At 39.9% G+C, this 15,051-nt stretch overlaps 2 protein-coding genes across 2 annotated transcripts; both read right to left on the bottom strand.

Moving 5' to 3' along the window:
* Window positions 1–580: 580 nt before the first annotated feature.
* LOC115260243 (U3 small nucleolar ribonucleoprotein protein IMP3) lies at window positions 581–1,329 on the bottom strand. The gene is made up of 2 exons (XM_029861173.2): window positions 1,092–1,329; window positions 581–1,013 (listed from the first exon to the last, which is right to left on the bottom strand). Exons 1-2 carry the CDS (start codon window positions 1,226–1,228, stop codon window positions 605–607), a joined length of 546 nt encoding a protein of 181 aa, XP_029717033.2. The 5' UTR covers window positions 1,229–1,329; the 3' UTR covers window positions 581–604.
* A 770-nt stretch (window positions 1,330–2,099) lies between these two features.
* Window positions 2,100–3,251, bottom strand: LOC109410039 (kxDL motif-containing protein CG10681). Its single transcript, XM_019683579.3, has 2 exons — window positions 2,993–3,251; window positions 2,100–2,931 (listed from the first exon to the last, which is right to left on the bottom strand). The coding sequence occupies exons 1-2, from the start codon at window positions 3,157–3,159 to the stop codon at window positions 2,358–2,360; spliced, it is 741 nt and encodes a 246-aa protein (XP_019539124.3). The 5' UTR covers window positions 3,160–3,251; the 3' UTR covers window positions 2,100–2,357.
* Window positions 3,252–15,051: the final 11,800 nt, after the last annotated feature.

Below are 15,051 nucleotides of genomic sequence, written 5' to 3'. Positions count from 1 at the left end.
CAAATCTTAAAACATAATCACAGATTGGAACCTTAGGAATATGAACATGATTAGACAAGTCTTGTTGATCATATCAGAAAGAATTTCTATATCAAAACATGGATTTTTGACTAAATTTTGTATATAAAAATGAGTTTGTGGGTTACTGAGTGAAAAACACAATGAGTTTAGCTATCAAAAGCTATAGGGTAATTCATGTATTTTGGACAGGCTGAGGACAACGTTGACAAAATCGTCCCCTAGCTTCCTTAGAAAGCAATGAATTAAATGCTTTGGCTGTTTTCCTACTCTCCGCATTGACCAATGTGGCGCTAGCTTCTATGCGCGAAAAATCGCTAAAAGTAAATCGCAAAAATATTGTATGGCGAATAGCATCCAATGGCGTATTTCTCGAAGTGGAACTCCATGATTTAGCAGTATTTATGGCTAAACATAATTGCCCTGTCCAAATTATATATACCTGAGGGTGTCCAAAACTGTTATAAGATAAACTTCACAATGCCTGTCGCACTATCAAAGTTACCCCGTTTTACGGTAGGTATGTAGGTATGTATGCCATTCCAACACTAACGAATAAAACTTCATTTAACAAAACATCCATTTATTACATCTCAAAGTCGTCCCTCATGTCATTGTACTCCAGCACATGCTTCCGTATCGCCGATCCGTCCACCCACGTCACGAAGTCCTCCAGCGTTCGGGGTACCAAAAACGCCGGGTCCTTCACCACATCGGCACCGACCCGGACGTGGCCGTGCTCGATCATCTGGGTGGCGTGTTTGATGTTTTCGGACATTTTGTTGCGCAGCAGCACCACCGGCACCCGCCTCCGACAGAACGACGAAGCACTGATTTTGCTGGCATTTTCCAGATCCCACTTGGTCGGGATGAGACCCATGACGTATAGCTTTTCCAGCAGCAACCCGCTCATCTCCGTTCGGAAGGGGTGCTTGGGGTCCACTTCGGCGATTTTACTCGCCAAATCCCGGATGTTTCGTGACAATTTATTGTATCTACGAAAAAAGCAATAGCGACCGTCGTCATTCGTTATCAAAAATGTTCGAACGGTTCGAAACCAGGTAGATACTCACGTAGTGTAATCCTCGCGCCTTTGGACGTTGTATTTTCGCATCACCTTCGCCTCGTTCAGATTGTTAGTTTCCTTCCAGTTGAAGAAATCGACCTTTTTGAGCAGCTTCTGCTCATGGAATTTCAGTTTTCGCACCATTTTACACCAAATTTAACTAATAAGCCCTCTGCAAAGAAATTGAGTAGTAAACGAAATACAGAACAACGGGCTTGAGGACTGATTCAAAACAAAATTCTCGAAGCTGAGTCGGAGCATGCTTGTGGAACATGTTTTGACAGTTAGAACCGTGCTGTCAAAATTTGAAAGGGGTAAGAATGTTGACTGCAAGAAGCAAATTACCACAGTTTATACTGAATTAGTGCACGGAGAAAATCAGATGTTCATGTTGGTGCCCAGGAACCTATTTTTTAAGTTTGAATAAATGCTAAACGTACGACACTGATTCTTCATTTAGGCCCTAATGAACTGACATTTTCGATTTCTCTTCATCGATCCTCTCTTTGTGTTATTACAGATTGTGTATTGAGTTTTCCTTAAATTTTTGGGTTGAAATGCGAAGGAGATGACTACATCTTGCTATAAAAACAAAAAGAATAATGATTTTGTTCGTTTTGACCAAGAGTTAGCGAGAGAGTCGACGAAGAGAAATCGATCAAGTCAGTTAGGCCCTTATGAAAAATCATTGTCGACTTATCTACAATGTAAATGCCGTGACAAGTTATATGGCTGCGCTAGTGTTGTCCACGCTAAAATAAATAAATAATTTGAACAGACAAACAGACGTCTCACTCAACCCACTCCCCAGGCATTCCCATTTTTAACGGACTACTTAAATATTCTGTAGTTCGTAATTCTCTCGCTCATGGTGCTCGCATCGTTTTTGCTCTTGTTCGACGTTTGCTAACTAACGCCATCTACTTAATGGGTTTGCGAAACACAGCGTAATTAGCATTGGGTGATTATACTTTTGTGACAAAGATTTTAATCGTTTTCAATAAAAGGAATAACGTATTTTTAAGGTGAAGCCTTTAAACATTTATTATTGTTTACGTTTAAGTGAAAGGAGATATAATTAACGAAACACAGATTGTATTTAATAAATAGATTAAATTAGCTGATTTTAAAACTACTTATGGAAACTATTATAATTTGTACATGTAACTAAAAACTAAAAGTCTGATTCATATATGCTATTAGTAGAGCTTTCAACACATAATAGAAATGACATATGCTAAATTACCCACGTCAAACCATCCTATCGCCACCTCTAACCGGTATCCGAAGTACACTCGGACGAATCGTTCGAGTTATCCGTGGAGCTGCTATGCGTCGACAGCAGCGAGCTCCGCTTCGGATCGATGGGGCTGGTTTTGCCCGACTTTCGATTTTCCGGGCTTTGTTCCATCTTCATGTAGCTAACAGTAGTATTCTCCTGGCCCATCTGTCCACTTCCGCTGGGTTTCTTTTTCTCCTTCTGGGATCCTTGCTTCTGCAGCTGCTTCACGCTTTCAACCGAAGCTTGCTGCTTCACCGGAGTGGCCGTCCGCGATGGATTACCCTCGTCCAGTGTTTCTGCTCGGCTGGCCGTATCGATTTCATCCTCCTCATCGAAGCTAATCGTTTTATTCTTGGCTTCTGCTTCGGCGAAAGGACCCGGGTACTGGGTGCTAAGTTTCCCCTTGATGTTCCGTATTTTCTTGAAGATGTAATCCAAATCCTTTTTCATTTCATTGAGCAGTTTGGTGTGCTTCTTAAAATCATCGCTCGCTATCTTTAATCGGCTCTGACTCAGCGCATTGCAGTTAAGCAGCATTTCATTCGTTTTCTCGAAACGCTGCAACCTGAATACAAAATTATTACAGAAAATCGATAATTTCTTCACACCCCCTTATAAACACTTACATCTGCTTCTGAGCACGTATCATCACTTCGACATCGGTTTGGTTCACCAGTCCGGCCAAACCTTGCACGAACACTTCCGGCGCGGTATAGTTCTGGAAACATTCGATGCTAAATTCACTCTCCGGCCGGCCGGAGTGCATGCTGCTGCTCATTTCGGAATTATTCATAGTTCCGCGAATGAAAATTAAATTTCCGTGACTGAAACTGTTTCTACACAACTTTGTTTGGGCTGGTCAGCTGTGCACGAAAATAATCCAAACAAAACATTTTTTTTTGACAACTGGAAAGTGTTGATTTTATAAAGGGCCAAAGCACGATAATGTTGTACCACAGTTGATTATTGTGTCACACGCACGCTCGTTCAAATCGACACAAAAAATCAGTTGAAAATTGGGTTGTTTAGTAAATTAAATATTGCCATTTTCTTTAGCCTAATCGAAAGAGCTCATTATTCTGAGTATAAGGAGATTTTATTGCGTTCCAATTCCTTTGTTTTGATGGTTAAATAAACAAAACAGTTTTAATTTACGTGGATAGAATGACAGTTCAATTGATAAAGCAACAGTTCGACCCGAACAAAAAATTTTCCCCATACAAACTTTAAATGCATTTTAAAAATAGTTCCCGGGCACCAAAAATGATGAAATTTTGGATTTCGAATAATCTTTGGACGAAGATTCCGATTATGCAAGAATCTAGATAGCCCTAAAGAACCCAATTGGGTTTTTAAATTTTGGAAAATACATTGATTTTTGATTTTTAATGAATGGTGATTTGATGTTGCATGAAGAAGAAGAAGAAGAAGAAGAAGAACCCAGGCTGCACTATGTTGCTATATCTCCAGTGGCTATGTGAGAAAGGACACCAATCCCAATAAGCGATATCCGAGGCGATATCATACACACACTGTGGGCTAAGGCTCAACTAAATAAAACGCCAAATTTCATCTTAACACACTACCCAAGTAACCACAAGCATTATATCATTGCACGAATTAGACTGAATATCAACCTTTGCAATGCGAAATGCAGTAACTCCACACTTGTCATGCAATAATTCTTTAGATTGGCATTATCAATGTAATGATGCATTGCATTTTTCTTTACGTTAGGGTTCATTAAAAGGTGATATACGATAATTCAATAATTCAACACTGCAAAAACTGAATAAATGCAATGTACAAACTAGCAAAGTTTGCTCTAACAATACAATTATAAAAGCTTGACTCTAATGGTAAACAAATGAAATCATGAAGGTTGAACAGCTTTACGGTCAACTCTAGCGGTCTTCAACATTTCTGGTTCGACTTCCGACCAACTTAATCCCCGTTTGAGCCACCGATCGACGACAGCAAAACCTTTTTAGGGATGACCTTTTCTCTTTTCTGTAGGCTGCTATCATATACCAATAATGATAGAAATTACAATTTGCAAACGTGCAGTGTGCGAAAGGTGTTTTAATCGAGGTTTTGATTTTCTTATATTGATTAAATATCTTCTTAAATGCATTATGTATTTATTAGAATGTGATGAACTACTATATTCTATTACATACGAAATATTCGTTTTGCCCTCTACTGCAATTATTGAGACATAATGAACAGTTTCCTTTTAGTTTTTTTTTTTCCTGTTCGGGTGAGCCACTGCGACCAGTATTTAGATCTTTTGTGGCATTACCCGTATCCTTAGTATTTAGTGCATGTCGTACTACTCCATTGTCATTGAGAGGCAATGAAGCATCGATTTCTGTACAGTTCCTGTTTTGTTATCCCAGAGGTGTAAGAAATCGATTGCGGTGAAAAGGTTCCGTTATCATAGAGATTTAAATCTCAGTGAAAGAGCGCCCCTAATCAAACACAATCCATTTGCATTCTGAGAAAAACAAAACTTTGGTACTGATATTTATCCATGCATCGGAACTCTAGCCCCATCCATGTCTTGCTTCTAGTTTAGTCCCAGGACAACAAAGAAAAACCCGGGACTTTAGGCTAGTTGCAAAACTCTGTCAAATTAGAGAATGTGTTCTGCAATAAGAATGCACGTGAGTCCTTGAATTACCAGAACTTAACAGTCCTTGATAGGTTAGTACGCAATCAGATACGTAAAGCATGTTTGTTTTCCTAACATCAAGTGTAGTCTCGGGTAGGCAAAGTCCGATTCTTTAACTATCAGCAAGGCAGAATAAATGCAATTTTTGAAACTGTCACCAGTAACAAGGACTTTGTACCATGAATCCTTATTACCAAAACACATTACCCCAACTTGACAAACCGGATGTCACTAGGGTTCGGTTTGGTAGATCTTGAACCGTAACGCAACACATAAAGGCGATCTACCAACGTTACGGGCTCCGTTAAAGATCGAGCATATTTTAAACCCCCTCAACCATTCATCCATCAGCACGGGTCGCCTGACACCTTGGATTGGGGTTCCCTGTTTAGTGGACTTTTACCCCCGGAACAGGTGGTCCGTAGTGTTATTCTTAGCCAATTGAGACAACCGCTACCGACACTACACAGCTATCTAGGCTGATCGGGAAAAGAAGTAAACATTGATGGTTAACTTCATATGGACCCGAACAGCCTTTTAGTTAGTGAAATATCTGTTGTTATCACTGCAGCAGAAACGCTCCAAGGCGCCAGCGCATATGGAACTCATCTAGCGGTCTTTAACACTTCTGGTTCGACTCTCGGCCCGGCGACAAAAAAATAATGGTTAAAACATTCATGTGTGGGGGCATCAGTACCGTCGATAACGAAACAGTGCTAAAAATAGATTTTTGTTTTGGTTTTTCGTGTTGCACGAATCAAGCATGTGCAAATGCAAATGTACAGCACATGCACTTATGTTACTTTAGCAATGGCTGTCAGCGTGCTGCAATATGTGGCACTAATTTGATTTTAGTGGGGCCCTTTTCGACTTTAATATTGCTTCAATGAGGTGTTTAAAGTAATGTAGCATTATATTCACAATTTTAATTATCAATATATAGCAAAATTGATGCACTTATATACGGCTTCGTGGTTACTTGGGTAGTTTGTATTCCAACATCTGTACTAGCTGGGAGCGGACCTGGTGTGATGGTTAGAACACTTGACTATCACGCCGAGGACCTGGGATCGAATCCCACTCCCGACAAACTCACAAAATGTGAGTTCTGCTGAATTGGTGTAGTGGCAGCCCCCTGGTAGAATAAGTAATAATATTGAACGGTTAATCCCCCGGCTGATGCGAAGACAAATGTCAGTTGAGTGACTGCTTAAGTGTATGTGTATAAGTAAGAGGACGACCAAGCATTATGCTGAAGATAAATGTGTATTATTGTTTATATATAGGATACTGCAAGATGACGTCACGAAGCTATGCACTGACAGTTCACAGAGCTTGTTTACATGGACTTAGTTTCTGACCAAGTTCCGGCAAAATTGCTTTTCGATAGAACTTCGGAATAATGAGAGTTGGACGATTGGTTTTGTACTAGTAGAGCTGAATGTACTCGATATTTACGTATCACAATGATATCGGAACGGAAAACGAGATTTAAATTTTTCGCCGGTCGTTCAAAATTCTAACACCTTGTAAACAAGCTCGCTGAACTGTCAAACAAAGTGAGGTTAGACCGGTGCTTGCAGTACTCTATTTTAGTCCGCACTACTCACTGGTTGTAAATAGATGTTGTCGGGAACGCAATCATAGTTTGCAATCAATTTGATAATTCACGAAAATCCCGGGACGTGTTTCGGTCGGTCGGTTCGATTGTGAGACCGTGTGCTGGGATTCCAACAGGTTATTGGCCCAGATATTGCGAACGAAGTGCGTTTTTCAGATGTGCAATTTTTTTGCGTTCAGTGGACGTTCCAGACTGTTTGTTTTTGCCTCCCTCGGGCGAACCTAAATGCTGCAGTCGAAGAGCTGATGCAGATTTAGTGTTTTTTCTTTTTTCGGGAGAAGTACCGTTGGCGGTTATGAAGGCCAACTAAAACGATATAGTGGTACGGATTGTGTAAACGAAGCCAGTGAGTTAAATTGAGGAGGAGTGGCCGGCAGTTGCGCTGAATGTAGAACAGAAACAATTTGCCGCCGGGTTCATTTTGTTGTTTCCCCACCTGTAAGAACGTTTTGTGTGTGGTCTACTTATAGCTACCTATACTATGGGTCTGTCTCAATTGGGATATTAAAAATAATTTTAATTAAATTTGACAGTTCGAAAATTATTTTTCCTTGATTTTCGAACTGTCAAAAATAATTCTGCTCCAGAGCAGACTTATATTTGACAGAACGATAATTTTCGTCCTCACCGGCTCGCGCATGCGCACGCTTGTCCACTGGTGTTTGTTTACATATCGGCTTGCGCTTTTCTCTTTGTTTCTCTCTTGCTTCGATTTTGAGGTGGGCCCGTCTATGCGTCCGTAATAAATATAATGTAATCATTTTTATCATAGAAATATGTGTATGGATTTGGTATGGATGAAATTTTGTTTAATTGTACTTTACTGCCTATGATCGCATATCAGTCCTATATTTGCTGGGTTTCCTATTCATATGGGACAGTTATGCGATCATGGGCAGTTTATCCTGCTGAAGTCCGTAGCTTGATTGGCGACGGATAGCGAAGTGTTTTTCGTTGAATATAGTTCAAGAAGTCGGCATTAGATAAATATTTCGATCGTGTTGATTTTCTTCCCTGCTCATAAAAATCAGTAGGTATTTAAGCTGTTTTCCCTGAAAGGGGATTCGAACACATTCTTATATTTACTAGCTGCCTCGGCAAACTTCTACAACTGTTGACCGCCCTCTAGATTAGTTTTATTTCGATCATGGTGAATTTCTTCCCAGCTCATTGAAAAACATTAACTTCACTATTTTCATATTTTTTTTTATAATGTTGATAACTTTTTCGACGTATAAACACTGCCACCAAGAATACGGGTCGAACCGTGCAAGAGTCATGCTGATGGGTTTATCCGTTCGTGAGTTTTGTTGCCTCAAAGGGACTTCATTTTTATATACACCCAAACCTTGTTTTACGTCCACTTTTGCTTTAGCGAAATAAAAATCTACTGCCAAATAATAATCAAAAAAGACATTTTCATATTTTTGTACACTTCTCCTAATCACGGAGATGTTTTAAAAAATATAAAAATGTTGAATTTGCTCATTGTCTTGGCGGTACATTTTTTTGTCGCTTAGCCAAGCATGGACGTAAAAAAAGGACGAGGTGTATATATATTTATAATTTATATTTATAGATAGGAAGTGAAGTGGTCGTAAACGATCGAACGTATTCACGCTACCTCTTGATTCCCTTTTTGTGTATGTGAAGTCAACATAAGGAAGTGCAAAAAAGGATTTTTTTCTGCGCACCTCTTATAAATATTTATCCTAAAACTTCTCCAATATTTCGTCCAGGAATCCCTCCTAAAGTTCCTCAAGGAATTTCTCATTTGCAGTACTTGCGGAAATTCTTCCCGCAATTGCTCCAGGAGTTTCTGAATTTCTCTGGAAGTTTTTTAATGAACTTCTCTAGGGTTTTGTTAGGAACTCCTCCGGAAGTTCCCTCAGAATTTTCAAGACACCCAGGAACAATTCCTCAAGTTTTTTCAGGAATTCCTCACAAATTTCTTCTATATTCTTCCGAAAGTTTCTTCAGGAATCTCCCTAAAGAGTCACATGCTGGAGAAATTGTGCTACGGAAGAACCGAAGAACCATCAGTGAGAATTTCTAGTGAGAGGCAACTTGGAGGAATAAATGAGGAAAGCATCGAAGAAATTTCAAGGCAAAATAATATTTTGTTTTTAAATTTTCCGACAAGTTTTCATTTCTGAGCGGAATCATTTTTGGTAAGGCAACATTGTCAACATCGATCAACATTGAAGTGTTTAAATTGGACCAGAAAAAAATTAAATTTGACAGCACAATGATTTTCGAGCTTTGAAATAATTTTCGAACTGTCAAATTTGATTAAAATTATTTTTAATATCTCAATTGAGACAGAGCCTATAGTGAGACTGTGTGAAGGGAGGTGGATTAAAACATTTGCTTGTGTGGACACAGAATATCGTAGTGCGCAGTGGTCCAAAAGGTGAAAATTGTGCGACATTGTACCAGTTGTGAAATGGCAGAGGCGAAAATTACCTTCGATCGGTTGAACTAGTAATCCTACATTATAGAGATCTGCGGAGGCGGCCATTGTAAGCCAATCGTGCAGAAAGAACTGTCAAAGTGTGAGCCAAATGAACAGGCTGATCGTTCGTAAGAAGGCGTCGATTGAACGGTATTGCAATCCGAACTAAATAAATTAAAATTATTTATTTTTAATATCGAGAAATTGACGGTATATGTAAGTTTAGTAAAAAGATAGAATTTAATTAATTCTGCTTTCAAAAGCTCAAGCTTATGACGAAACTTTTGTTGCTGCACTTCTCGAAAAAACTTTCATTGCTGCTTCTTGCTTTAGTTCTGCCGATATGTTTAGCTTAACACTTTGCAATAAATTTCAGATTTCATCGATTGCTCCGCTATTTTTTTCAAAATTTTGAAAAAAAATTCTATCATAATTAGAAAATGTAAACAAAACAACTTGAACCACTACGAAGTCACGCACAAAGTTTGAACATCTAGCTTTGCAGCAAGTGTTGGCAGCTGATGCAAACAAAATGAACAGCGTTGCCGAATCGACATATGTAACTTCCGCTTATCTCTATGTAGAGGATTTCTAGGTTGAACGATGTCAACTGGTCGACATGGAGGTTCAGGATGGAGCTCTTGCTTATGAAGGAAGATCTTTGGTTGATTGTGAAGGATCCAAAACCGGAGTCAGCGGACATAACCCCAGCTTGGACTAGGAGAGATGAAAAGGCTCGGGCAATGATTGGGTTGGCGTTGGACGATAGCCAGCTAATCCACGTCATGGAAGCCGTTACTGCGAAGGAAATGTGGGAAAAGCTGAAGTCCTATCACGAGCGAGGATCATTGTCCAACAAGATTCGAGTACTCCGGAAGCTTTACTCAATGCGGTTGGAGGAAAACGGAAATATGTCGGATCATCTGTTGGCGGCGTCGGAGCTGGTTCACCGTTTAACTAGAATGGGAGAGTCGCTGAAAGAACACCTGGTAGTGGCTATCCTGTTATCGAGCCTGCCGGAGTCCTACAGCCCACTCGTGACAGCATTGGAAGGACGTCCAGAGGAAGATCTGAAGGTGGATTACGTCAAGGGCAAGCTGCTGGATGAGTGGAGAAGAAAAAGTGAGATTCGTGTGCAGGCTAGTGCGCAGGAGAAGGATCAAGAAAGCGCAATGAAGTCTACAGCGCAGTTTGGAAGCCGAAGAAGTGTTCGAGTGTGCTACTACTGTGGACGAGGAGGCCATTTCCAGAGGAATTGCCCAGTGCTGTTGGAGGAGACCAAGGCTAGTATGAAACAGCAAGAAGAAGCAAAATCGATAAGTGTGGAGCCTATGGATTCAGGAGCCGATGGTGTTGCTCGACAAGTATGCTTCGCAATGACTACCGAAAGTGCTGTGACTCCCGGAAAATGGATAATTGATACTGGTTGCACGAAGCACATGACGAATGCGATTTCAAACCTCGGCTGGTGGAATCCTTGTAGCGAAGATGTGATATTAGCGGATGGGAAAAAGGTCAGAGCAAAAGGTCATGGTGAAGGTAGAATTTTAGGAGTACGGAAAGATAGCGAGCAAATTGATGTCACTTTGAATGAAGTTCTTTATGTGCCTGGATTGTCAAAGAATGTGCTGTCGATGAGCCAGATAACAGAAGATGGATTCAAAGTGATTTTCGGTCACAGGAGTTGTCAAATCATGGACGGTGATACAGTGATTGCAGTAGGTGAAAAGAGCGGGGGTTTGTACTATCTTAAGTATTAGGAGAATGATTCAGACTCAGTTTTGATCCAGGAGGAGTTAACAAGTGACACGATGAGATTGGGGGGCTGCACTAAGGAGGAGTGTTGAATTGGTGTAGTGGCAGCCCCCTGGTAGAATAAGTAATAATATTGAACGGTTAATCCCCCGGCTGATGCGAAGACAAATGTCAGTTGAGTGACTGCTTAAGTGTATGTGTATAAGTAAGAGGACGACGAAGCATTATGCTGAAGATAAATGTGTATTATTATTGTTTATATATTTTAGTCCGTACTACTCACTGGTTGTAAATAGATGTTGTCGGGAACGCAATCATAGTTTGCAATCAATTTGATAATTCACGAAAATCCCGGGACGTGTTTCGGTCGGTCGGTTCGATTGTGAGACCGTGTGCTGGGATTCCAACAAGTTCTTCCTTCAGAAGGGAAGTAACTCGGCACCCTATGCAACAACGGCAGCAGCAGTGCTGCTGTTAAATCAAAACAAAAAGCCGTTCGTTGGATCACTACACTAGTTTACAGTATTTTTGATCTCGGTAAACTGATAATCATTTTTGGTTTAGAATCATGCCCTGAGTTCAAAAACGCGAAGAAAAAAAATACAGTAGAGCGGAAGGTTAATGATTTGAAATCGATTTTTTTTCTATTTTTAAGCAAAGTCGCTCACTTCACACATCTCATTCTTACTAATCAATGCTCCGATTGAGCTGATTTTTTACTGTAACACGCCTACATATGATATGCCAAATAAACGTTGAGAAAGAATTTCTAAGTTGTTTTGTTCTTATTGAAAAAAATACATTTCATCACATATTTATGGAAATTTTGCTAAACTTTAAAGAGATTTTATGGACGATATCGCCAATATCTTGAATTTCTTCAATCTGATGCAAAACCCTCGGCAAAACCTCCATTCAGATGATTGAATGGTATTATGTTCAGCTTTTAATTTATGGAAAAAGATTTTAAATTGGTCGACCAAAATGCAAGATATTTGAATTTAAGTAAATTTCAAATAAAAAAACGATCATCACGATCGAAAACGCTCAACGATCAAATCTGACTATACATGTCAATGGTTGCTCCTCCGTGATTGATCTGAGCTAGTGCTAATTGCACTGAGATTCAAATGAATAAGGGCTGGGACACTCCACTTATTCTCAAAGTGCAATTTAAGCAGCTCATACATTTTTGATCGATAACGGCGCCGGCCACGTCCTTACAGTCAGTTCGGAAGGGAAAGAAATGTTAGAGTGTGCTGGTTGTTGCTACTAAAGACCGAGATCACCTCTGCATCCCCACAACCAACACGGACTGGGGTATTTGTTAGACGGAAAGGATGGGAGATCTGGGAGTCACCGTTGGGTCGGTGATGCGATCCATGGATAGGGGTTTATTTATAGTGTTAGTAAAGGTGATAGATGTGGTGTGTGGTGAATAAGGTGAATAAGGGCAAGCGGCAAAGCACGCTTTTGGTTGCATAACCTGTAGGCGTTTATGTACACTGTGCTGTGAATGGAAGTTAGTAGGGAGGGAAACGACTTTTTTCCAATTCGTTTCTGGTTCTAGCGATGGCTATGAACATATGAATATACATGAGTTGTATATGGGTAATTCTCACTGAGACCGGCCCACTATTTACACCTTGTCTTCAAAAATGTTTAAGGTGCCGATTTTCTGAAAGCCCTCGCCTAAAAAGTAAGAAAAATGCATTTGGTTACTTAAATTGATGGACCCCCCGTTAGTTAGAGCCACAACAATTTTTGCAGACCCCTCGATTTTGGTCAAATGGTGGCTCACTTAAACCGTTATAACTCGAAAGTTTCTCCAACAACCACCTCAAAACAAATTGTTGTTGAAAAGAGGAAAGATAGAGCTACTATTTACAATAATAAAAAGTTGGGTCGGCCATATTGATTTTGGCCGCCATCTTGGATTTTTATACCAAAACATTTTTTCCGCCATGAGGGCAACCACCGATTTTCAAAATTTTTACATCAACTGAAAGCTGGGACATTTATACATAACATATATAAAACAATTAGAGATGTTTTTTTCTTCTTTCAAAAGTTATCTGCAGTTTTAAAAATTAAGCCACGTTTTCTCCATACATTTCCATGCGCACCGTCAACGACATGCAACAGCATTCGAGTTTACGCCTGCATGTATACACAAAGGCGCGTGCCGCAAAATTTGGCCGATTCAGAGGTTTGTTTCCGTTTTTGAATGTTTCTGAATGATGCGGGCATTGTTTTTATAACTTTTTTAGTGTTTTGTAAAGCTTAAACCTTCAGCTTTCCATTAGTGGGTTCAGAATTTAAATTCGTGTTCGTAAACACTGCGAAATAACGCTGCGTTTATGTAAACGGCCGGCACCGGGCCCAGTGCGCAAAGGTGGCATGATTTACAAAACTGCAGATAACTTTTGAAAGAAGAAAAAGACATCTCTAATTTTTTGATATGTTATGTATAAATGTCCCAACTTTCAATTGATGTAAAAATTTTGAAAATCGGTGGTTGCCCTCATGGCGAAAAAAATGTTTTGGTATAAAAATCCAAGATGGCGGCCAAAATCAATATGGCCGACCCAACTTTTTATTATTGTTAATAGTAGCTCTATCTTTCCTCTTTTCAACAACAATTTGTTTTGAGGTGGTTGTTGGAGAAACTTTCGAAACTTGGCTCACTTACACCATTTGACCAAAATCGAGGGGTCTGCAAAAATTGTTGTGTCTCTAACTAACGGGGGGTCCATTAATTTGAGTAACCAAATGCATTTTTCTTACTTTTTAGGCGAGGGCTTTCAGAAAATCGGCACCTTAAACATTTTTGAACACAAGGTGTAAATAGTGGGCCGGTCTCAGCGAGAATTACCCATATGTAGAGAAGAGAGAGAGAGAGAGAGAGAGAGAGAAAGTGGATAGTAAGATACAATAAAGTAGGATGAAAGGGACGGGCCAGGGATTGAACCCATGACCTTCTGCATACGAATCAGAAGCGGTAGCCACTAGACCACCAAGCCTGTCTGTTCTCAAATTTTCACTGTAAAATGATTATCTAGTTGTGTATCAGTGATCCAAATTTGGAAAAGATCGAGCTATTCTGCACGAAGTTTTAAGGACTCTAGAAAAAAGGTATAATTGTCCATTAACCAACTTTGAGCTATTATATCTCCAGATTCAATGAACCGAATGAAATGAAATTTTTATTATTTATGACTTGTATAAAAAGCTATGATAAACTTTTGACTTAACTTAAAATTCTTAACGCAGAAGAAAATTACAACAATTAAAGTATTTTTCTAAAAAAACACCAAATTATCCAAAACTTTACCATCGTTTCAAAATTTAAGCTGCTTATGATAATTCATATCCATTCCCTCTAATTGACTTGAATATAAATATGTTTTGAAGGAAAGTAACAACATAGCCGGCAATAAATTGAAAAAATAATGGGATGCATATTAAAACTAGACCAATTTACTAAAAAAATATAAGCAACTTCACGAATTAGTTACATGGGTCTCCCCCAGGGCTCATGCTTAAACCCCCTTCTTTACAACTTTTACGTTAGAGACATCGACGAATGTCTCGTGGAAAATTGCTCGCTACGACAGCTTGCGGACGACACCGTGGTCTCTATCACCGGACCAGAGGCGGAAGATCTGCAAGGACCACTGCAAGATACCTTAGAAAATTTGTCTGCTTGGGCTGTGAAGCTGATCTCAGCTGATCTCGGCAGATCTAGAGCTTCAATTTTTGGGTAGGGAACTCACTCAAAGTCTTTCACATATGTATCTGGGGGTCTGGTTCGACTCTAAAGGCACCTGGGGAAAGCACATTAATTATCTGTATCAGAAGTGCCAACAACGAATCAACTTCATGCGTACACTTACCGGAACATGGTGGGGAGCCCACCCGGAAGATCTGATAAAGCTTTATCGCACAACGATACTGTCGGTTCTCGAATACGGTAGCTTTCAGGGTAGCTTTTGTTTTCAGTCCGCCGCGAAAACACACATCCTGAAGCTAGAACGTATCCAGTATCGTTGTCTTCGGATCGCGCTAGGCTGCATGAACTCGACGCACACAATGAGTTTGGAGGTACTACACACTTAAATTAAATCGCCGACCTCAGCAAACGGATTGCCGAGAATACAACAGCCGAGAATCCGGTAAA

This window comes from Aedes albopictus, chromosome 2, assembly GCF_035046485.1.
Source record: "Aedes albopictus strain Foshan chromosome 2, AalbF5, whole genome shotgun sequence".
NCBI lineage: Eukaryota > Metazoa > Arthropoda > Insecta > Diptera > Culicidae > Aedes > Aedes albopictus.
The sequence above is the reverse complement of the archived record's forward strand: the minus strand, read 5'-3'. Positions and strand labels throughout refer to the sequence as shown.